We start from the raw sequence: 23,586 nt of genomic DNA, 5'->3' as shown, positions 1-23,586 counted from the left end.
TTAGGTCCAAAGTGGGAATTTCAATTCACTTTTGTGTATAATAGATGGTGGTCAGGCCTCTGTCAGGGGCCTCAGCTGGGTCAGACAGGCCAAGATTTGTATTTTTCTGTTTGTTTGTTTATAGGATTAATTGCAAATGTTGCCAACCAAAGGGCCTACTTTATACATGAACAGTCCTGACACAGAAAGAAAATTGGATATGGATTGCTGCCTTTGTAACTAATAAAGTTGATGGTTAAAGGAATTCCCATGAGCTGAGCTGCAAAGAGAAGCACATGGTCACACATCCATACACCTTCACCACAGAAGTAAACTGAATTGCAGAACAGCTTTTGTTGCATTCAGACCTGCCAATCCGAATTCCCTCTTCCTAACTCCACCTTTTTTTTTATTTAAGAAAGGATTAATTAACAAAACCATAGGGTAGGAGGGGTACAACTCCACACAATTCCCACCACCCAATCTCCATAACCCTCCCCCTCCCCTGATAGCTTTCGCATTCTCTATCTCTCTGGGAGCATGGACCCAGGGTCATTGAGGGTTGCAGAAGGTAGAAGGTCTGGCTTCTGTAACTGCTTCCCTGCTGAACATGAGCGTTGACTGGTCGGTCCATACTCCCAGTCTGCCTCTCTCTTTCCCTAGTAGGGTGTGTCTCTGGGGAAGCTGAGCTCCAGGACACATTGGTGGGGTCTTCAATCCAGGGAAGCCTGGCCAGCATCCTGGTGGCACCTGGAACCCGAGTAATGAAGCTGAAGGGTTGTCATTCCACACGTGAAGTCTCTGGACACAGTCTGAGGTGAAGCATGTTGAGGTGGGAATCGTTGCGTTGGTTAGGTTGTGATCGGCGGATGCAATATTATTTGGTATGGATTGGGAGAGGCATACGGGAAAGTGGGCCCTATCCAAGGGTTCCAGGACTGGGGGAAGTAGGGGCTCTATAGTGGAGATGTGAGGTTCTTGCTGTCTTAGGGTTCAAAAAGACAATCGATAGTTAATGTTATCATCACATTATTTGGTAATTGGGTTAACTTTGAAAAGTCCTTTTGTTAGGGTTTGCTGTACAGTATCCAGTATCTTGTATATAGCTGTGCTATTGGATGCTTCTAATCTACTTGGTCTAGGCTTTTGAGAGAGTCCGCATATCAAATACACAGCCTATATATTAAAAAGATTCAGTTTGTGTTTTGAGAAACTTTGAGACATACAATTGATTTTCCCCCTCTCATATTAATTAACTACTGATTTATATGTCTACATTTTTCTAGGAGTGTACACCTTTTTTATCACCGTTTTCCAATTGGGAAAAGTCACAGTTGAGGGTTGAGATGCAATGTGTTTATATTGCATTTTGTTATAATGTTGATGAGGGGGAAACACCCTGCCAATGCGGAAGGAAATCAGGTTGTTCTAGGACCAAGTTTACGTACGCTTTGGCCACATAAAATTGTAATTTCGAAAAGCATATGGCTGACATGACAGGTGATAGGTTATATAGATATAAGACTAAATATATCCTTTGTAAACATTTCATCTCTCTGGAAACTTAGATCAACTCATAATTATAGTCACAGCTACTTTTTCTCATTCACTATGCCTTTGTCAATTTGCTTACTCATAATATGGCTATTTTGGCATGTATAAAGTTTTTAAAATAAGGGATTGTGTAGAGTCAAAGAACTATGAACAATACTGACCTACTTTACCTCCAGAATTTTAAAACTGAAGAGAGAAACACTGAAATTGACATACTTAAAGTCAAACAATCATCTAGAGTCAAAGTTGGGAGCCAGACGTAAGTCTTTCAGATCTGAATGTATCTTTCATATTAGTGTGCTAGTTGACAGGAGAATCTTTCAAAATACATTTATTAAACAACCACTCTCTGGCAGGTTAAGTACTAGTCACTAGGGGAGAGGCAGGCAACCAGGCAGAAACTGTCTTTGCCTTCATGGTGTTTACAGTCCAGCAAACAGTTCACAAGAGGACTTACACTTCAGTGTGAAGAGAGTTCTGAAAAGGAGAATTAGAGGGCATGGTGAGAATGTACCCCAGGGGCATCTTATTCAGTTAAAGCTAAGAAATTCTACCCTGACCTGACAAAATGACATTTTAGCTGGAACCTAAAGCGTAAGTTAAAAGGCTAGGTTATACAATTTAACAACAAAAAGTGATACCCTTTTAAAAGTGAACTAATTTTTCAGTCTATATTAAGTGAATGCACACCATAATTCATACAGGAATAATCTTAAGGGTTTTTAATGAACTGAACTTGGCAAATCTAGTTTCAAACTTCCCAAATATCAATTAAAATATTAGAAAAATTATTGGATAGTGTCTCTGTCATTCTAAAATATAATGAATTTGACCAGCCTGAGGAGTTTGTAATTTTGCTTTCTTTTTTAATTTTTTTATATTTACTTATTTATTTTCCCTTTTGTTGCCCTTGTTGTTTTCACTGGTGTTGTAGTTATTGTTGTTGTTATTGATACTGTAGTTGTTAAATAGGACAGTGAGAAATGGAGAGAGGAGGGGAAGACAGAGAGGAGGAGAGAAAGATAGGCACCTGCAGACCTGCTTCACCACCTGTGAAGTGACACCCCTGCAGGTGGGGAGCCAGAGGCTGGAATTGGGATCCTTATGCCAGTTCTTGTGCTTTGCACGACATGGGCTTAACCCACTGTGCTACTGCCTGACTCATGATTTTATTTTTTTGAGACTAGAAAATGATGCAATCGTTAGCAAAAAAAAAAAAAAAATTGCAGGGACATATTCTCTAGTGAGTGGTTGTAGCATGCATTCTGTATTTTGTTTGTTTCTCTAAGTGTGCATCTGTTGATGTGCCTACTCACTAATTAAAAACAAAACTTAAATGAGATAACATTTCTAACTGTATCCTGAGAGTTAGGTAAGAAGACATGCTCAATCATATTGAACTAATTTAGTAACACCTTACAATAGCAGGTGTCCCTAATCCAACTGAAAGATATGTCACTTGCAGTTCTAAAATGGAAGGGCAAAAAAAAAAGACTAGTGAGCCTTCCTTACTCAAATAGGCTGCCACAAGAGGAACCAAGTTATCTTTAAGGTAAATCTTGCTTAGTGATTTCATCATATTGTGCATACTTCTTTATGTCTATTGAAATGATTAAAGAAATACGGGCATCTAATATTCTGAATCTTGCTTTTAATTTTTTTTTATCTTAAGTCATACCACACTTACTATCCCCTGACATCTATTCTTTGCTTTTCTTATTCATGAAGGTCCAATTGTATCACCTTCATTTGGAGAAAGGAGGTGTCTTAATTTATCTATTCTTTATCAAAATCCAAATTCTCAAATAGTAAACTCCCTATTCTGTGTGCAGTCTTCCAGAGGGGGGAACAAATTCATCCTTAATTACAAGCTTCCCTCACTAAGATGTTTGTTTTTCTCATACTTTGAATCTTTGTGCTCATCACTCTTCTCCAAGATTAGCAATGGCAACGATGCTCTCCCTAAGCACCCTTGGTTCCACTTTTGTATTTCCATCATGCCTACATATTCAGTGTCCATGCTTGATGAAGATCAGATACAGTCTCTCTCTCTCTCTCTCTCTCTCTCTCCCTTACTCTCTCTCTCTCTCTTCCTCTCTCTCTCTCTCTCTCTCTCTCTCTCTTTCTCTCTCTCCCTCTCTCTCATTCTGGCTCACTGCACACTGTTGAAAATGCCACAAAGCCTAGGCATTCACTCATCTCCTGTGCATTTGGCAAAAGACCTGTTGAAACCTTTTCCTAACACCTCAAGCCAAGTACTCAGACCAGAGGTTACTAGATATATCAAATACAATATTGTTTCAGTTCCCTCCATAACCTCAAAATTTTTTAAGCCAAAAATTACCTTTGGATCTCCTTGAAAATTCCCCAAATATGAGAAAAATCATTCATCTATATATTCAAAATATGCCAATTTGGTTTTATGTAGTATGCTTATTTTTTTTTACTTTTTCTTTTTAATACTATATGTCTCTTTTTTTTCCCCTACACATCTCATAGGCTTGCCAAGACAGAGTTAACCAGCAAAGTAGTCATTTAAAGGGTTTCTGTAAACTTACTTCAACTCTCCTCAGCTTTTGCTAGTGACTTCTCAACTTATTCTATTTCACACAAAATTTTAGTGAATTCAAAAACAAGTTATCTTCTTTGAGTTTTATCTCCAGCTATTCTTCTGGAATTTGAAGAGTTCCCATAGCCCTAACTCAGCTATTCTTAGCTTCTGCTGATGACTTCTAAGTTTATGTCCTCCTATAAAAATTCTAGAAAACTCTGATACAAGCATCTTCTTTCAGCCTTATCTCCACCATTTTCCTGGCTTGGAAAATTCTCATACTCTTAAGTTAATAAATATGCATTTTAAAGCATAATTCGCATCATCCTCTTTGTATAAATTCCTTTAAGATAGAAATGACTGCCAAATGTATCCATAATATATCGTTGACACACGTGTCTAAGCATTCCATGTGACACACAGCTCTCTCATTGCGTAGAGTTGGAATTGCTTTATTATCCCCATGTCACAGAGGATGAAACTCTAGACTCGGAGCATTTGTGACCTGCTTATGGGTAAGATGTAGCTAAAAAATGAAGACACAACCTGAGCCCCGTTCTTCTGACTCCAAAGCCTTTAATCTTTATGCCACTTTACAACCAACCACTACTGGATCCAGTGGTGCAGTTCTATTATTAGAAGATTATTTGATAGCAAGATCTTGGTTTCAGCAGAAAACCAGCATGTGTTTCTTCAAATCTCGTCTAAGGCTGTGCCACACTGAGAATGGACAGAAACAGGCAAGACTGAAAAAATACAGCAGTTCATCAAGTAAGGTTTATACTTCATTTTTTATTAACTATGTAGGATTAAAAGAGCAAAATGTAGGGAGTCGGGCAGGTTAAGTGCACGTGGCGCAAAGCGCAAGGACAGGCATAAGGATCCCAGTTTGAGCCCCTGGCTCCCCACCTGCAGGGGAGTCACTTCACATGTGGTGAAGCAGGTCCGCAGGTGTCTGTCTTTCTCTCCCCATCTCTGTCTTCCCCTCCTCTCTCCATTTCTCTCTGTCCTATCTAACAATGACGACATCAATAACAACAACAACAATAACTATAACAACAATGAAAAAAGGACCAAGGGCAACAAAAGGGAAAATAAATAAAAAATTTTAAGACATTTTTATGAAAATAAAATTTTATTACACATAATACAATTGCAGTGATTGACTTTCACTTTCATATTTTAGCATATAAAACTTATTACCAGGGCCAGGCTCTTAACACCTGGTTAAGAGCACACATTACAGCACACAAGGACCTAGGTTCTAGTCTCTGGTCCCTACCTGCAGGGGGAAAGTTTCACAAATAGTGAAGCAGGGCTGCAGATGTCTTTCTGTATCTCCCCCTCTCTATATCCCCATCCACTCTCAATTTCCCTCTGTCTCTATCCAATAATAAACAAATTAAAAAGAGTCAAAGAAAAAAATTATTTTAAAAAATAAAATAAGTAAGTAATAAAACTTGTTACCAAATTTAAAATATTGAAGAGCTGATTCTGACACGGCTAAAAGACAAATGTAGAAAATAGGACCCTGGGCTGGTGAAATAGTTCATTTGTGTAGTGTGCTCTTTTGACATTTGCTGGACCCAAATTTGAGCCAGTTTGCCACTGCGCTGGAATAAGCTTTGGTGCCATGGTTTCATTCACTCTCTACCTTTCTGCCTGTCTCTTTCATTTTAAATAAAAGGCCACATGCCAGGCATGAATGAGGCCTGAAGCCTATACCACCTATAACCACTTGTGTGATGATACTTTGTTGTTTTTCTCCCACATCCTTTCTCCTCAAAAAAAAAAAATCATAAATAAATCTTAATAAAAATAAATAAAATAGGGCCCTAAGGCCCTGAGGAAAATATATTTGCAAGGTTCAGGAGTGAAACATCTGTAGTGAGTTAGCTAGTAATTCTTGTTTCATTCAGTGTGTGTGCTTCGCCTGCCAGAAGCTCTCTATAGCATAACACCTTAGTGACCTTTCAGGCAACAAGAAGACAAAGTGTCCCTACGAAGGATTGTGTTTTCCTAATTAGGAAAAAGAAGAAAAAGAAAAAAGAAAGCCTTAAAGTCTGCTCTGGGGTTTAAGCAGAAGCTATTCAGCTCAAACTCACATAGTAAGCTGAATTGCTGCATGGGAGGAAGGTAGTTCTTTTTAATTTGGCCTATGTGGTTGGTTATGCTCTAAATTCTTTTTGTGAAACTGAATATAAGTACCCTTGAAAATTTTCCTTACTGAGATAATTGATAAATAGTCTATTTTCATAGACATACACAAATTGTTTAATGTTTTTCAATGAGCTTTTCTAAATATTTAGGCTTAGCTGTGAACCATTTTCTCCTCTTTTCTCCTCTCTCTCTCTCTCTCTCTGAACCATTTTCCCCTCTCTTTTCTCCTCTCTCTCTCTCTCTCTCTCTCTCTTCCCCTCATGTTCTTATACAGTACTATCTTCAAAAGAGAGTATGTTGACTAGTGGCTTTGTCATTAAAATCCAGGTACAATTTTATATTAAATAGATCACCATCAACATGTATTTAAAAAGGCAGCATTGCATTTCCTAAATTCAGAGTTTGCGACTAAAAGGTTTAAATAAAAAGGGAGCTCACAACAGGAAATATATTTTAGCAGAGACTATTCAAAAAGCCTATTTCTCTGTCATGGTAACTACTAAATCCCACTACTATTAATGTCATCTAACCACCACTATTAAACTAACTACCCATTTGAAAATAATTGTAGACTTCATTAAGTCAGTAGACATAAATATGCCCACAGTGTAGATAGTAAAACTAAGGTGGAGGTCCAGGTGGTGGCACACCTGGTTAAGCACTCACATTATAGCATGCCAAGACCCAGGTTCAAGCCCCTGTCCCCACCTGCAGGGGGAAAGCTTCCTGAGTGGTAAAGCAGGACTGCAGCTGTTTCTCTGTCTCTCTATCTCCCCATCCCCTTCAGTTTCTCTCTGTCTCTATCCAATAATAAATAAAATTTAAAAAAGAAAAAAGAAATAAAAATTAAGACAAAAAGAAAATGCTCTCATAATTGCAAAGAAAATAATATTTCTAACTGGCCTTCAGACAAAAGCAAACCCCCAGTGTAGCAAATACTAGGACAGTCCAAATTTTATACTATCAATTTCTACTGAGCTGTGTTCCTCTGTTTAGAATATTATGAACTAATCAGATTGAAAACAATGTTCTTCCTACCAATTATCAACCCTTGGAAATCATGACAGCACTCAACAAATAATGAATGATCATCTGATTCTAGTCACTCTAATGGTGAATGGAATCACAGCTTATTTCCTTCCACATCTCTCAATGAAAAGAGACTATAGCAATGGTTCCTTCTCAAAGGTGACTAGAATGTTTATATTATCTCAGAGAATTTTAGCAACAAGCCTGGGAAGTGGCAAAGTAGAAAAGCACTAGATCTTTAAGCATGAGGTCCAGGATGATGTAACCCCTGGGACCACACATACCAGAGTGAAGCTCTAGTTCTCTCTCTCTCTCTCTCTCTCTCTTTCTCCTTTTTAGGTCATCAACAGAATACAACAGAATAATATTCTAGCTTTTCTATAAACTGTTTCTATTATTCAAGATGTTTTATTGTTGTTGTTTTTGTTTCTTGTTTTTTTGGTTTTTTTTACTCTAGGATTATCACTGGGGCTTGGTGCCTGCACTGTAAATCCACAGCTCCTGGAGGCCATTTTTCCTATTTTGTTGCTCTTGTTGTTGTTATTGTTGTCATTACAGTTGTTGTTGCTAGATAGGACAGAGATAAATCAAGAGAGGAAGGGAAGATAGCGAGGGGGAGAGAAAGATAAACCCCTGCATACCTGCTTCACCACCTGTGAGGCAACCCCCTTGCAGGTGGATAGCCGAGGCCTCCAACCAGGATCCTTACATCAGTCCTTGCCCTTTGCACCATGCACACTTAACCCGCTTTGCTACCTCCTGGACACCTCAAGATGTTTTGAAAGGGGGCCCAGGTTATGGCCGCCTGGTTGAGTGCACACGTGGCAATACCCAAGGACCCAGGCTCCAGCCCCTGAGCCCCACCTGCAAGGGGAAAGCTTTGCAAGTAGTAAAGCAGTGCTGCAGGACACTCTCTCTCTCCCCCACCCCATTCTCTTTATTCCCTCTTGATTTTTGGCTTTCTCTGTCCAATAAATAAATAAAGATAATTAAAAGAATTTTTTAAAAGTTATTTTGGAAGAAAAGATAAAAGCTTTCAAATTTCATTTAGAGGTTTTCCAGGCATCCTCCATATCCCACAGATTACAGGACCAACAAAGTTCTTACTCTAAATATGTATTAAGTATTTGTTCTTAATCTGACCACTCTTTTGGATTTTGAAACTTCTGTACTAAAGAGTTGTAAACTGTAAACCTCGTGTTTACATTGTAGAATGTAAATAACAGAGAAGTAGACCTTTGAGATTTCAGTTTGCAATTAAACAAGAGAAATTCTTCTCTCTTCTTTTCTTTCATTCCCTTTCCCTTTCCTTACTTTCCCTTTCTTTTCTTTTTTAGTGTCCAAAGTATATGAACTATAGAGTATTAACTCTGCTGTTTAATGGCATAAATTTTGTTCCCATTTAATAATGAAAATATAAAATCAGAATAAAATTTGTTCAGTATTTACCCCTAGACTAGGTATCAGAGAAAATACAAAAACCCAAAGGACAAGGCATTGCAAACAAGTTGTTATCCTTTATTCTTTTTTTTTTTTTTTGCCTCCAGGCTTATAGGTAGGGCTCAGTGCCTGCTTCTGGAGGCCATTTTTCCCATTTTGTTGCCCTTGTTGTTGTTGCCATTGCTGGTGTTGTTGTTGTATAAGACAGAGAGAAAGAGGAAGACAGAGAGAGAGAGAGAGAGAGAACAAGATAGACACCTGCAGACTGGTTTGCTGCTTGCGAAGCGACCCCCTGCAGGTGAGGAGCCTGAGTCTCGATCCAAAATCCTTACACTGGTCCCTGCACTTTGCTGACCTTTATTTTCTATTTCTTTATTTATTTTGCAATCGTTGTCCTCTTTCTATGCTTATTTTTCTAGTCTTAGCAGTAGCCTTTGGTGATATCTCTTTAACATTTTCTTTTTTCTTTTTTAATTTCTTTATTGGGGGGTTAATGGTTTACAGCTGACAGTAAAACACAGTAGTTTGTACATGTGTAACATTTCCAAGTTTTTCACATAGCAATACAACCCCCACTATGTCCTTCTCTACTATCACGTTCCAGGACCTGAACTCTCCCCACCCCCCCATGCCAACCCCAACCCCAGAGTCTTTTACTTTGGTGCAGTACACCAACTCCAGTCCAAGCTCTTCAACTTCTGCCTATGAGTTCACATTTTCTTATTAGTACTGAAATAAAACACACAATATGCCAAGTGGATATAAAATAAATATCCTTTCTTAGTTGTAAAATATACTATTAGAGTTATGCGAGGTGGAACTTAGAATAATCTCAATTTTCACAAAATAGAACTGTTTAGCTGCTTATGTGGTACAAGTGGTTAATCACAAAGGAAAGAACTAGTTGTTGAAGGATGTTCATATCCTTTATTTTGTTGTCAAATAATTTATTGGGGTTTAATAGTTTATAGTACAGTTGCTGACAAATGGTTACAATTTCTCATCTCTCTTTGATAAGGTCTGCAAAACACTTTCATCCTCAACTTAGATCTTTCATCTTTCTCCACCATGGTGTATCAGTACCTCAGACCTCTCTATATGCTTATCTTTCTCTTTCCCCAGAGTCCTTTGCTCTACTGCAATATACCATACTTAGTCTAATTTTGCTTTATGTTTTCTATTTCTGTCTTTGTTTCTTAAATTTTAACTACGAGTGAAATGTATTCATATTCATCCTCTTTTTGATTTAACTCACTTAACATATTCTTGAAGATCCATCCAGGGTGCTCCTGGTTGAGCGCACATGTTATAGCGTACAAGGACTTAGGTTCAAGACCCTGGTCCCCACCTACAGGAGGGAAGCTTTGCAAGTTGTGAAGCAGTATTGCTGGTGTTTTTCTGTCTCTCTATCACCCTCTCAATTTCTGGATGTCTTTATCCAATAAATAAATTAAATATAATATTTTTCTTAATTCTAAAGAAAGTTTTATTCAAATTGAGACGAAAAGGGCCAGGTGTTAGCGCAGCCGGTTGAGTGCACACCTTACAATGTACAAGGACCCAGGTTCAAGCTCCTGGTCCCCACCTGCAGGGGGAAAGCTTTGCAAGTGGTGAAGTAGGGCTGCAGGAGTCTCTCTTTCTCCCTCTCTATCTCCCCTACCCACTCAATTTCTGACTGTTTCTATCCAATATATAAAGATAAAAAAATTTTAAATGAGACAAAATAGATGACCTCATTATTGTTAACAGTGCATAGTATTCCACTGTGTGTATATACCACAATTTTTTAAGCCACTCTTCCATTGCTGGACATCTTGGTTGCTTCCCAGTTTAGACTAGTATAAATAGTGCTGCTAGGAGCATAGGTATGGATAGATCTCTTTGGATATGTGATTTTGGTTTCTTTTGGATATATCTTCAAAAGAGGTATTGATGCTATTTCCCTTCCTAGTATTCTGATGAGTATCCCAACTGTTTTCCAGTAGGATTGGGTCAATTCACATTCCTATGAGCATTGTAGAAGACTACCTTTTTCCCCACAGCCTCTCCAAAAGTTAGCCCTTTGTATCAGTTATTTGTTGAAAGCTCTGCTCATGCGTTCTCCCAATTTTCTAATGGGGTTGTTTCTCTTGTTATTACTGAGTCAGAGTTCTTTATGTATTTTTGCTATTAGCCCTTTGTCTGGAGTGTTACATGTAAAAATCTCCCATTACATAGAGAGTATCTTTGTGTTGAGACTTCTGCGGTGCAGATGATATTCATATTTGATGTAGACCCATTGGTTTATTTTTAATACTTTATTCCTTACAGTTGAACTTGAGTCATTGAAGATTTTTTAAGGCTTACATAAAAATAGAGTTCCGTGAGGGGGGATGGTAGCGCAGCGTGTTACGTGCACATGGCGCAAAGCGCAAAGACCTGGGTAAAGATCCCAGTTTGAGCCCCTGGGTCCCCACCTGCAAGGGAGTTGCTTCACAGGTGGTGAAGCAGATCTACAGGTGTCTATCTTTCTCTCCCCCTCTCTGTCTTCCCCTCCTCTCCCTATTTCTCTCTGTCCTATCTAACAACGACAACATCAATTACAACAACAATAAAAAACAAGGGCAAAAAAAGGAAAAATAAATAAATATTTAAAAAACAAAGTTGCAATTATTTTGGAAACAAAAATTTACCTTGACTGCTTTTTTATTGTACCTTAAATATGTAGGCATGCATTGCATTTAAATATTTGGTAGGACATAGTTACACATTTTTATTTCTGATTAACTACTATAGACTGGAATCCACTAGATGGCAAAGACAACTGTACTAAGTTAATTTACACGAACTCTAACATAGCATCTTGTAACATAGCATCATCATAAACAATATCACCAGTGCTATGACACTATATTTTACATTTGTAATGTGTTTCAAGATATTTCCACACTAAGAAGACACAAAGCATCTTTAATGTACAAGTGAATTTCATTATGCCAGTTTGACATTGGTTGATTTAGAGAAAGCATAATTTCTTCTTCCAAATGAATAAATACTTATAAAGTAATAATTTAATCTCATAGTTGGGAAGAAGGGGCCATTGCCTTGAAGGAATTTTTTTCTGAACATTTAGTTTTCTTTTTTCCTTTTTTTTCTTATTAAAATTATTCTATTACCAGTCTTTAAGCTGCTGCAAAGGGTAGCACATTAAACTTGCAAGTATGAAGTCCAGAGTTCAATCCCTATGACATATGCCAAAAGAATCCATTGGTTCCATTCTTCTTCTTCTTCTTCTTCTTCTTCTTCTTCTTCTTCTTCTTCTCCTCCTCCTCCTCCTCCTCCTCCTCCTCCTCCTCCTCCTCCTCCTCCTTCTCCTCCTCCTCCTCCTTCTTCTTCTCTTCTCCTTCTCCTTCTCCTCCTTCTCCTTATTCTTATTCTCCTCCTCCTTCTTCTTCTTTTCCTTCTCCTTTCTCCCGCTTCTCCTCCTCCTTCTCCATTTTCTTCTTTGTCTTCTCTTTCATTAAATAAATATTTTAGAAGGTTTTAATAAATATTTACTTCAGTAGGCTGAGTAAAACTTTTATAATGAATGAATGTTTATCTCTTTTGAAGAGTTAATTAATTAAGGCAATTATCCTTTCTCAGTTGATTTCATAGGTGGCTTTGACTCTTATGGCTATCAAGGGCCTCAGAAGACATCTCATTTACAACTACAACCTATGTACATGTAAGTAGTTTGAAGGTATTCTTCCGGGATACTAAAACTAATATTAAGGTATAAAATAGATGGCATGCAACTTTCCTTTGATTTTGTATTTCCAGCATTTCCCTTTATACTTATATTGCTTTGAGTGGAATAATTCTGAATAACTTTTTTCATAATTTTTAATTTAACATATCAAAAATACCATGAGTCTTACACAATTATTGACTATCTTATTTAAAAGGCTTTATACTATATTACTGTGTTTAACTACCCAAAAGTCATATATTTTGAAAATAATGTAACACTGTAGTTAATATGTCACCATACACAAACCATATGTTCTGATATTCCAGGATCATCTCAATTTACACTGATTGTCCTGGTATAAGTATTAACAGTACCTCCATAGTATTATCAAAAGTGTTCTCCTTTGGGTGATAATTGACAGGTTCTCACCCTAGTTATATGCAATGTTTTTTTAAAAAACTGAACATTACTCATCATTTTTCTGATATCACAAAGTGAACATGAAACTGGAATTTTAACAACAAAACTTATCAGACCCTTAAATCTAGCACTCAAGAGAGCAGACATACCATCAGAGCCTGATTTTTATATCTGTGTTTAGGCAAATTCCCTTGGATAACAACTGATAACAAATTCTATATATCAGCATCAAGTGATATGCTGAATTGCAAGTGAAGATCAAAATAGAAAGTAAGATTCCAATTCATTTTAAAATGTGAGCTTCTCTTTTTGAAGATATGTGTTTGTTGTCATTGTCTTACACCATTGAATCATCTTACCTTTTAATATTACTAGGATATAGAATAATCAGTGTTTCACAGTATTTCTCATATAAGGATACTGACTTAGTCTTTGGATTCCCTGTTTAAGATTCTCTTTAAAGAGAGAATGTATCTATCATATCTGCATTTTTCTTTGTGTTCCTTGTAGTTCACAAAGAAAACTTGCTAACACCACTTGTAGAAAAACTTTATCCTTTCAGAAATCAGTCGAAACTATGTCATTCATAGTTTCTGTGAACAGTTTAGCGCACATCTCTTCTCTGAATTCTCACAACTGTTGTTTTATTCAAATATCCATGACCTATTTATTACCTTTTTTTCAATCTCCTTGTTTTGGAAGCACTATCTGAACTTTTCTTATAGCTTGCAAATTAAATTTTCCAGAGTACTACTAGAGCAATTTTATTTCTGGCCCTAAATTTATCAATGACTCTTAGTTATCTGCCAAAGTCCAAATTCCTAATCATCTCCTACAAGTCTTCTTGAACCTGGCCCCAAAGTTCCACTGAAATATGATATTTTAACCTCTATTTTAAGGAGTCTTCCTCTTGCATCCCAGACCATATGTAAAAGATCTTGGGAAAATGCATTTATTTTTCCTCACCAAAGTATAACTCAGCTCTGGCTACTGTAACCTCTCACATACAAATTCTATGTGCTGTTGCCATACTACCTCATTAGCCCAAGTATAAAATCTATTAAGAGCATCTTTAGTCTACTGCGTATTCTTGCCTAATTTTTCCAACCAAACTAGAACGATTCTACATACTATTTTGATACCAAGTATCTCTTTCCCTAGATTTCATTATTTCAGGTCCCACTATCCTACAAAGTACATTTAAGTCATACTCCCTTTTAAATGTATTTTCAGTCTTTTTTTCCCCCGACACTTCTCTTTTTTACTCCCCCCCCCCTGTTCTGTAGTTGCCTGCTACTTATACTGCACATGTCCTACTCTCTGAGGGTAAAAAAAAAAAAAAAAAGAATATTTTGGGGAGTCCAGAGATAGCGTGGGTTAAGCGCACGTGGCGCAAAATGAGAGGACTGGCATAAGGATCCGGATTCCAGTCCCTGGCTCCCCACTTGCAAGGGTGTCGCATCACAGGTGGTGAAGCAGGTGTCTCTCCTTCTCTCCCTTTTCTGTCTTCCCCTCCTCTCTCCATTTCTCTTTGCCCTGTCTAACAACTATGACATCAATAATAACTACAACAACAATTTAAAAAAACAAAGGCAACAAAAGGGAAAATAAATTTAAAAACTTAAATATATATATATTCATTAATTTTTCTTTTTTATCAGTAATGTGGCATAGTTTCATGTAAAGTGTTCTATGAAAAAATTAAAATGATGCACATGACGCGAAACCCAAGGACCGGCGGCGTAAAAATCCGGATTAGAGCCCCCGGCGCCCCAGAAGCAATGAAGCAGGTCTGCAGGTGTCTATCTTTCTCTCCCCCTCTGTGTTTTTCCCCTCCTCTCGATTTCTCTCTGTCCTATACAACAACAAAGACAACAATAGTAATAATAACAACAATGATAAACAAGGGCAACAAAAGGGAAAAAATGGCCTCCAGGACCAGTGGATTCGTAGTGCAGGCACTGAGCCCTAGCGATAACCCTGGAGACAAAAAAAAAAAAAAAGATGTAATAATAAAAGCAGACTGACTGCATAATATAAAATTCTTTATAATTTGGAACATATAAATATATTTGAATAGTTATTTATTCTCACTCTGATTTTCCTCACCTGCAAAATAAAGGTGATAGCTAAATTACTTCATATAATTGTACTAAATTTATATAACATAATGTATCACATAGGACATATCACATGGTAAGTACTTAGGAACCAATTTATTTGTAGTAGGATTAATACTTATGTTCACCAATATCAATCATGAAAATATTTATCAATTCAGTAATCATTGAATTTACCCAAGGAATTTTCTCTGTAAACAATACAGAATATATAATATCCACCCAAGCATCACATAATAATATTTATAATATTTTGTGCTCCAGAATAAAGCAGAATATCTATAAGGTTTGAAATTACTTGTTTCTGATAATGCCACACGATATTTTTTATCATATAACATTTCACTCTATTGATCAATACATATGATGAAGCTACAGTACATTAAATGTAAGGACTGTGTAAGGACTAACTATGCTAATAGCCAGAGAATTCTTTTTTTTAAGTTTTTTTTTAATTACCTTTATTCAATGGATAGAGACAGGCAGAAATTGAAAGGTTAGAGGGACATAGAGAGGGAGAGAGACAGAGAGACACATGCAGCCCTGTTCCACCACTAGTGAAGCTTTCCCCCTGCAGGTGGGGACCAGGAAACTGAACCTGGGTCTTTGTGCATTGTAACATATGCACTCAACAAGGTGCGCCATCACCTGGCCCTTAGCCAGATAATTCTAAGTATACACAATAAAATATAGTGTGTTAAGTCAGGCATTTAGGGCAAGCAAAATAGCTCAGTTGGACAGCGAGCCTGTTTTATAATATACACAACCCAGGTTTGAAACTGGCCCCCACTAAGGAAGTTTTGGTGCTGCGCTTTCTTTGTCTATCTCTCTCAGTCTCTCTGTATCTGTATTTTTCTTTTTTTTAATTTAATTTATTTTTTTAATTTAATATCTGTCTTTTTCTATAAGAAAATGCTGGTCCAGAGCAGTGAAGCCCTGGTGACAAGAAGAAATAATAATAAATAGCTCAGAAATGTGTAATTCTGATGTTATCATTAAGGAAAAAAGTGTGCAGATTTTAAAGGTAGCATTAAATTCCTTGAGGATTTTAATGAGGACATATAGCAATTTTCTTTTTTTTAATATTTATTTATTCCCTTTTGTTTCCCTTGTTTTATTGTTGTAGTTATTATTGTTGTCATCATTGTTGGATAGGACACAGAGAATGGAGAGAGGAGGGGAAGACAGAGATGGGGAGAGAAAGATAGACACCTACAGACCTGCTTCACCACTTGTGAAGCGACTCCCCTGCAGGTGGGGAGCTGGGGGCTCGAACCAGGATCCTTATACCGGTCCTTGCACTTTACGCCACCTGCGCTTAAGCCGCTGCACTACTGCTCGACTCCCAAGGTAGCATTAAATTCCTTGAAGATTTTAATAAGGACATATAGCCAATTTCTGTTCTCCTTTTTTTTTCCCTCCAGGGTTGTCTCTGGGTCTGAGTGCCAGCACTGCTCTTGAAGGCCATTTTTTCCATTTTATTATTATTATTATTATTATTATTATTATTATTATTATTATTATTATTGGATAGGACAGAGAGAAATTGAGAGAGAAGGGAATGATAGAGAGGAGGAGAGAAATACAATCACCTGCAGATCTGCTTCAGGGCTCCCAACTCTGCAGGTGGGGAGTAAGGGCTCTACAACTGGGATCCTTTTGTGGGTTCTTGTGTTTCATATTGTGTGTATTTAACTTGTGTGCTACCACCCAGGCCCCGCAAATTTCTTAAAAATAGTATTTTAAAGGGCAAAGGCAATATAATATAAATATTATCTTCTTTCTTACTGCCTGGAAATGGTAAAATCATAAATATGTTTTCAAGTTCCACTACTCATGAAATAAGTTAGGTTCTTAATGGAATTTCAATTTAGAAAATTATAAATACTTAAGGTGCGTTACAAATCCACAGTAAAAAAAAAATATATCACAAAACATCCCCTAGGAAACTTCAAGCACTAGAACATCACTGTTGAGGAAACTAAGTCAAAGTAAAGGAAAACTCAGGACACATAATCTGTTTGTTGCATAGTCCAAATTAGCAACTAGCTTTCATGACCCCTTAGTTCAGTGAGTGGTCTTTCAAAATTTCAGAAGGACTATGAGTTAGCTTTGGTATAACATTCCCAAGTTACTTTGTTTTGTTTTGTTGTCATTAGGTTTACCACTGGGGCTCTGTGACTCCATACAAGGACTTTGAAGATTCCAGTCATTTTTTTTTTCTTTTTCTTTTTTTACTGACAGAGACAGAGAAAGAGAGGGGGAGAGAAGGGGTGGTGAGAAAAAGAGATATTTGCTCCACTGTTCCACTACTCCTGAGGCTTACCCGGCAGGTAGAACCTGGGGGCTTGAACCCAGATCCTCCAGTCTAGTAATATATGTGCTCCACCTAACATACCACTGCTCAGCTCCACCATGATTTTCAGTCTACTTAACCTCATTTCTTCACACTAACTTGATTGCCACACTTGTACACAAATCTGCACCCCTCCCCCCATTTTTCTGTGTTCCTTTTAATTCCTGTTGCTATCACATTTAGGAAGATTGAATGAAAAGTTTGTCCAGCTTTGCTGCCTTCAAAAGCAAGTGTTTGAGAACAACTTGCTACTTAGAAGCTATGGAAACCCTAAATATATTCACATAAACCTCATCCCCTGCTGACAGGCAGAGACCTGAATGAGACTATGTCTTCATCCTTTGGGATGTAACTTCTGTCAACCTGCCATAAATAAGTCTCACAAAGTAAAAGTAATTTAGCATCATGGGCCAATGCAAGCACCCTAAGGATACTATATAGCAACTGGAAATAAAATCTACTTTTTACGAGGAAAGCAAATGCTTAAAAACTATGTGCTGCTTTAGCTGTGGGGCTTCCATTATATCCAGCAAATCTGCTGTGACTGAAAGCCTGGACAAAGCTCTGAAAACACTGCTGAAAGTGACATCTGCATTTAATTTCCTGAATCGAATGAATAGACAGTCCTCTCTTTTTGTTTGTTTGTTTTTTAATTTAAATTGAGTGAATGTTGTTGACATGATTTTTTCATTGTACCTGTAATATCTCTAAAAAAGAAAATGTCCATTACTTGTTCTTGTATTTTATTAAGCCTCTGTAAAGTAAATAATAGCTATAAGGTTCCTGCACAAACCCATCCCCAGGTCTGCAGGTTAATTTTCCTACAGAGTGACTGCTTTGACTACCACTGACTTACGTGCCTCAGCATATAGAGATCTTTTTGGACCCCGGTAGTATAAACTGTGAGACTACCCCACAGAAGATTAAACAATATTTGAAAGCATTGCATTATTTTTTTGTCAGTATAAACATACAGCAATACATACTCATTTCATTTGTCCCTGGAAATGGATTCTTCATTTACCATAAGTGACTTCTTAATCCAGGAGGCTGCACTAAGGAAAGAGAAAAGGAGAAGGAATTTGTCTACTTAAGGCAAAATTTTAATTTGGACTCAGACTGTCTTTGGTGGAGGGGAGTTCTCTCTTGTATATTATGAGATAAGTATAAAGACTGTTCTTCCCTATAACTAAAAACATCTTTTTCTTTCTCTTTAGGTCAAAATAAAACAGATGGCTTCAGTATATCAGCTCCTGGACTTTTCAAAGAATTTGTTTCCCAACGTTCTCCTGCATTTATGACAAGCAAGAAGAAACTGAGTTTAAAAAATATGCATATATTAACAAAACATACATAAAGCCTCCATGTATACTGGAACATGTGCGTGCGCACACACACACACACACACACACACACACACACACACACACACACACACACACACCACTTCCACTTGGCCTCCGCTTTCTAAAACAAATACACAGGCCACTTCCATCTTGGATTTCCTGAAGGCTTCTTTCTCCCAAGTCTCTGGAAATTCATAAGGAGATGTGTTGGTGCCCTCTGCTGACCCTAGCTAACTCCTCTGCAGTCCAGTGAGTGAGCTGCGAAGTCATTCAGGGCACAATAGTTTGAGATTTTGTCTTCTGTACTCCATATGTCTTGATATAGCACCACGGCTATGTAGGCAATGTAACTGCAAAAACAAAGCATGCCACTGATGACCTAGTAACCCAAGTCAGAAATGGCAGATTGCCTGAAAGGCTGTACCGTACATATTTGCCTTAATGTACCTAAGTTGAACAACCAAGAATCTCAGTGCAGACATCCCCAGATCACTTCCTTTAGGCTCACACACTGCTATTAATTCCAAACGAGTTCAAGTCTGTGTGTTTCACGTGAAGGAACAAGACTGCTTTAGCCCAGCAGCTCTAATGTGTCTGTATATGAAAACTGCCAACTGCCAGCATAGTGCTTTACCATTGAGCCTCCCTGGTGGCTAAAAAAAAAATATATATAGAGAGAGAGAGAGAGAAGTAATGGTAACAATAATAACTGTCATCTTAATAATTCTTAAGTGTGGTCTTCTAATGGAGTTGGGTGAGACAGTAAAATTTACTAATCTACTAAATTCATTAACGTACTGGAAACCGAGAGCAGAAAGCAGAAATGGCTTAACTCACTGATTTTATCGCACTCTAGGTGCTTTTATAAGTATCTACAAATGTCTTTTAGTAACAACACAGAAAAAAAGCTGTGGACTTCTATCTACAAAGGCCAACTGAATATGTATTAGCTATGTTTACTCTTTTATAACTAAATGAAATTGAAGACCAGACGTAGGTGAACTTTTTTTCCTAACTTCAGCGTATGAGATTATTTTTGGGGTGGGTGGGGGGAACAATAGTTACCTTGGTGAAACATTTGAGATCTCTTTGTGGTATTCGGGGGATCTGTTGTGTGTTAGAGTGTATTTAAATCCTCCTGTATTATCGTGGCAGAAAAACTGTGCTGTTTAACGTAGTTGGCAACAAGATGCCTTTGAAAACTTAATAGTAGGTCAATGTGTTCATGGAATACTCTGAATTCCTAGGAAATTTTATTCTATATATTCAAGCATTATTTGGTTTTCATTAGTGGAAAACATAACTAGCTAGGACTTGTCAGGAACTCAGATGACTCATATAATTTCTTAGATCCACCTAACACATTAAGATATCTTTATTTTAACTAACCATCTTTAAATACAGTGAAATTTAGGCTTGAAAAAGTATAAATTAGCATGGAGAAACTTTTTCTTTTTGTTCCTATGAAGTTGGGTTAACTTTCTTCGGTCCTTAGCCCATCCAGATCTGCATTATCAGACCCCATTACTGTGTTTGCATGGATGTCTCTGATACAAACACATACAGTTAAAAAGGAAAAAAAGGTTACTATTGGAGTATAAACTACAAAATAAGGATCTGGCATTTGTACTTAAATTTTCCAGTCGCTTGTATATGTTTGTACATATATACAAGTATAAAATGTAAAATTGCAAACATGTCAGTGAAGCCTCATATGATGACTTTCTTGTAGTATGCATGTTCATATGAGAAAAAATATTTATCAATGTATTGTCCTTTTGATCTTAAATTTCAGATACTACACATGCCTGAAGCTCCTCAAACATGACTATTAATGTGAATGTTAAAAATGAGGTTTCACTGTACATTTATGCTGTTATGAGATTCCACCTTCTCAGATATGTATATGGATAGAGATTTCAGTGCCCTGAGAATAATTAGCCCTCATATTCCTGCTTTAAGTTGCAGACAAGTTACCACCTAATCACAACTATCATTACCACGACAATTTTCAAAAACAGTTGTTGACTACTAGGAAGTAATCAGTGGACAGATCCTTTTTGAAAGCAGTAAGCACAGTAGTGTGATTATATCTGGGGAAAAAAACCATCAAAGTTGTAAAGCTGTATCCTCCTCAAAATCCGGTGAAGAATGCTATTTTTCTAGGCTGAGCTTTTGTTATAAACTTAATATTCAGAAGGCAAGAGTTACAATCCTGATGTGTCTCTCTCCTTTTTTTTTCTTTTTTTGCATTTGTTAATTATGAATGTATTTTTAACAGAGTGATTTTTTTGACTTACTGGTGTAATTTGCATTTTAAAAATAAATGGAAAAACTATCAAGTTTCTGAGCCATCGCTGAAATCCCCTACTCCTTCTCATGGTTTATGTGGTTATGTCATTGACAGGAAAACCCTATTAAATTTACATGAAGGCGACCGTGACGTTCTGTGCCAAACAGGGCTATGTCAGCAGTGAAATGAAATTGCCAGGTCATGGCACCTTTTTAGCTCGGTCACAGGAATACTTTTCATTATCTCTTGACACTAAGGGATCTTTTACAAGAATGCATAGAATAGACAAGCTGTCATTTGTATAGCTTCTCCTCCTACCTGGAATTTAGAATTAGTAGCAGGCAAATAACAGAGTTGCTAGAGCACTATATTCATAACCTTTGGTCAACCCACGGCTCCCCATCTGCAGGAGGGACACTTCACAAGCAGCAAAGCAGGTCCGAAGGTGTCTCTTTTTTCCTCTCAGTCTCCCACTCCCCTCTCAATTTCTTGCTGTACTATCCAATAAAAAAATAGAAGGAAAAAAGTGGCCACCAGGAGCAGTAGATTCATAGTGCTAGCACCTAGCCCCAGGATAACTCTGGAGGCAAGGGAAAAAAAATTGCCACCAAAAGTAGTGGTTTTTATAGAAAAAAAAATATTTAAGCTAATATTTAAAAATATGTTTATTGTTTCTTTTATGACAGTTCTTTTATTATTGTCATTAGGGTTATTACTGGGGTTTGGTGTTTGCACAACAAATACACTGCTTCCAGTGGCCATTTCTGTTTTCTTTTTCTTTTTTTTTTTTTTCCTTATTTGCTAGAGCAGAAAGAAGTTAATAGGAGCAGGGTAAATGTGGAAGGATAATAAAAATATCTGAAGCACTGCTTCACTACTCCTGAAGTTTCCCCCTTCGCCTATAGAGGGGGCAGGCACTTGAACTTGGATCCTTATGCATGGTAATGTGTGTGTTCTATGTGGTGTGCCACTTCCTGGCCCCAATGACACCGTTTTTATGTTTATAACCTTGCAGGGTTTTGTTTTATGATTTGTTTTGGAGAACTATGTTTTACAAAATAGTCATTGTCTTAATGGTACGGTTACATCCCTCAACAAAATTTGTGCCCAACAACCTCACCCACCACCAATTGGTGCCAAATTGTGAAAACTATCCTGAAGTATGTTGGGGCTGAGTAGGCAAACAGAAAAGAATAATTCCTGGCATTTGTAATTATACAACCATGATTCAGATAAGGTTCATTTTATATCCTGTGTCATAGAAGTATATCTACTTGGGGTCGGGCTGTAGCATACATGGCACCAAAGGCAAGGACCAGTGTAAGGATACACTGGTTTGAGCCCTCAGCTACCCACCTACAGGGGGATCGCTTCACAAGCAATGAAGCAAATCTGCAGGTGTCTGTCTTTCTCTCCCCCTCTCTCTTCCCCTCCTCTCTCGATTTCTCTCCGTCCTATCGAACAACGACAGCTGTTAACAACAAAAATAACAACGACAAAGAAGAGCAACAAAAGGGAAAAAAATAGCCTCCAGGAGCAGTGAGGGGGAGGGGGAGGGGGAGATAAAGAGGGAGGGCGAAAAAGAGACTCCCGCAGACCAGCTTCACCTCTTGTGAGGTGACTCCACTCCCCCTCCTTCAGGTGAGGAGCCCAGGGCTCCAACCGGGTTCTTTGCAAAAGGTTCTTGTGCTTCATACCATGTTGGCTTACCACATTGTCCTACTGCCTGGCCCCCATTTCAAGAAGATGCCCCCATTTCAAGAATATGCAGCATTTCAAGATGCACATCAGCTTGTAGGAATATTTTCCAAGTCACATGCTAGCATAGTGTGAACTCTCTGAATTATCAGGCTTCACTTTACTTTTAAGTAAATTTTTTTTCATTTAGCCCATACATGTCATTTTGTGAAAAGAATGTTCATGTAAATTCATTGAAATACATGTGGATAACTGTCAAGGTGCTATTTCACACTGTGATCAAAGACACACAACTCCTCAGTTGCAGAGACAAGAGTCAAAAGATCAAACATACATACACAGAAATGTTCAAATGTTATTTACTGGTAGTAGCAAGATGATCTTCATTTAAAAAAATATTTAAAACATCAAAAAAATATTAAAATATTTTAAAAATATTAAAAACATCATCTCTAATACCATGAAGCAAAATCGAGATCAGAAATGTAAATTCATTTTAATATTATAAAACAAACTGAGATCCACATCCATGGATCATTATAAGGAAAATAGTTTATCAAAATTAAAAAATTACTCAAGGTTAGCACGTATTCTGAAAACAAAAATAATTCATGATTTTACAACAGATTCTAGAATATTCATTCTGTTCAGAATACATAGATCCAAATTCTAGGCAGACTTATTTATTTATTCATTCATTTATTTTATTCATTTATTTATTTTTGCCTCCATGGTTATCTCTGGAGCTCGGTGGTGGCACTACAAATTCACTGCTCCTGGAGGCCTTTTTTTTTTAACTGGATAGGACAGAGAGAAGTTGAGAGAGGAAGGGGTGATAGAGAGAAACACCTACCTCACCACTTATGAAGTGATGCCCCTTGGGGAGTCAAGGGCTGGAACCCAGATCCTTGTGCAGTCAGTAAGCTTT

The 23,586-nt window shown here is 37.4% G+C and overlaps 2 protein-coding genes across 3 annotated transcripts in view; one reads left to right on the top strand and one right to left on the bottom strand.

The window, feature by feature from the left end:
* NKAIN2 (sodium/potassium transporting ATPase interacting 2) overlaps positions 1–21,009 on the top strand; it is a 1,261,504-nt gene extending 1,240,495 nt beyond the window's left edge. The window contains exons 6-8 of one of the 2 annotated variants that reach the window (XR_009549596.1): positions 12,338–12,419; positions 13,027–13,115; positions 18,539–21,009. Coding sequence is in view for 1 of the 2 variants with exons in the window: in XM_060190517.1 (XP_060046500.1) it covers positions 12,338–12,419; positions 18,539–18,548 (92 nt within the window). In the remaining variant the exon portion in view is untranslated. The remainder of the gene's footprint in view (positions 1–12,337; positions 12,420–13,026; positions 13,116–18,538) is intronic. The other variant, XM_060190517.1, reaches the window with a different exon arrangement.
* HDDC2 (HD domain containing 2) overlaps positions 1–23,586 on the bottom strand; it is a 605,961-nt gene that overhangs the window by 142,983 nt on the left and 439,392 nt on the right. The gene's annotated exons all lie outside the window — the stretch shown is intronic.

The sequence above is a fragment of the Erinaceus europaeus genome, chromosome 4, assembly GCF_950295315.1.
Source record: "Erinaceus europaeus chromosome 4, mEriEur2.1, whole genome shotgun sequence".
Taxonomy (NCBI): domain Eukaryota; kingdom Metazoa; phylum Chordata; class Mammalia; order Eulipotyphla; family Erinaceidae; genus Erinaceus; species Erinaceus europaeus.
This window is presented reverse-complemented; position numbering and strand designations above follow the sequence as displayed.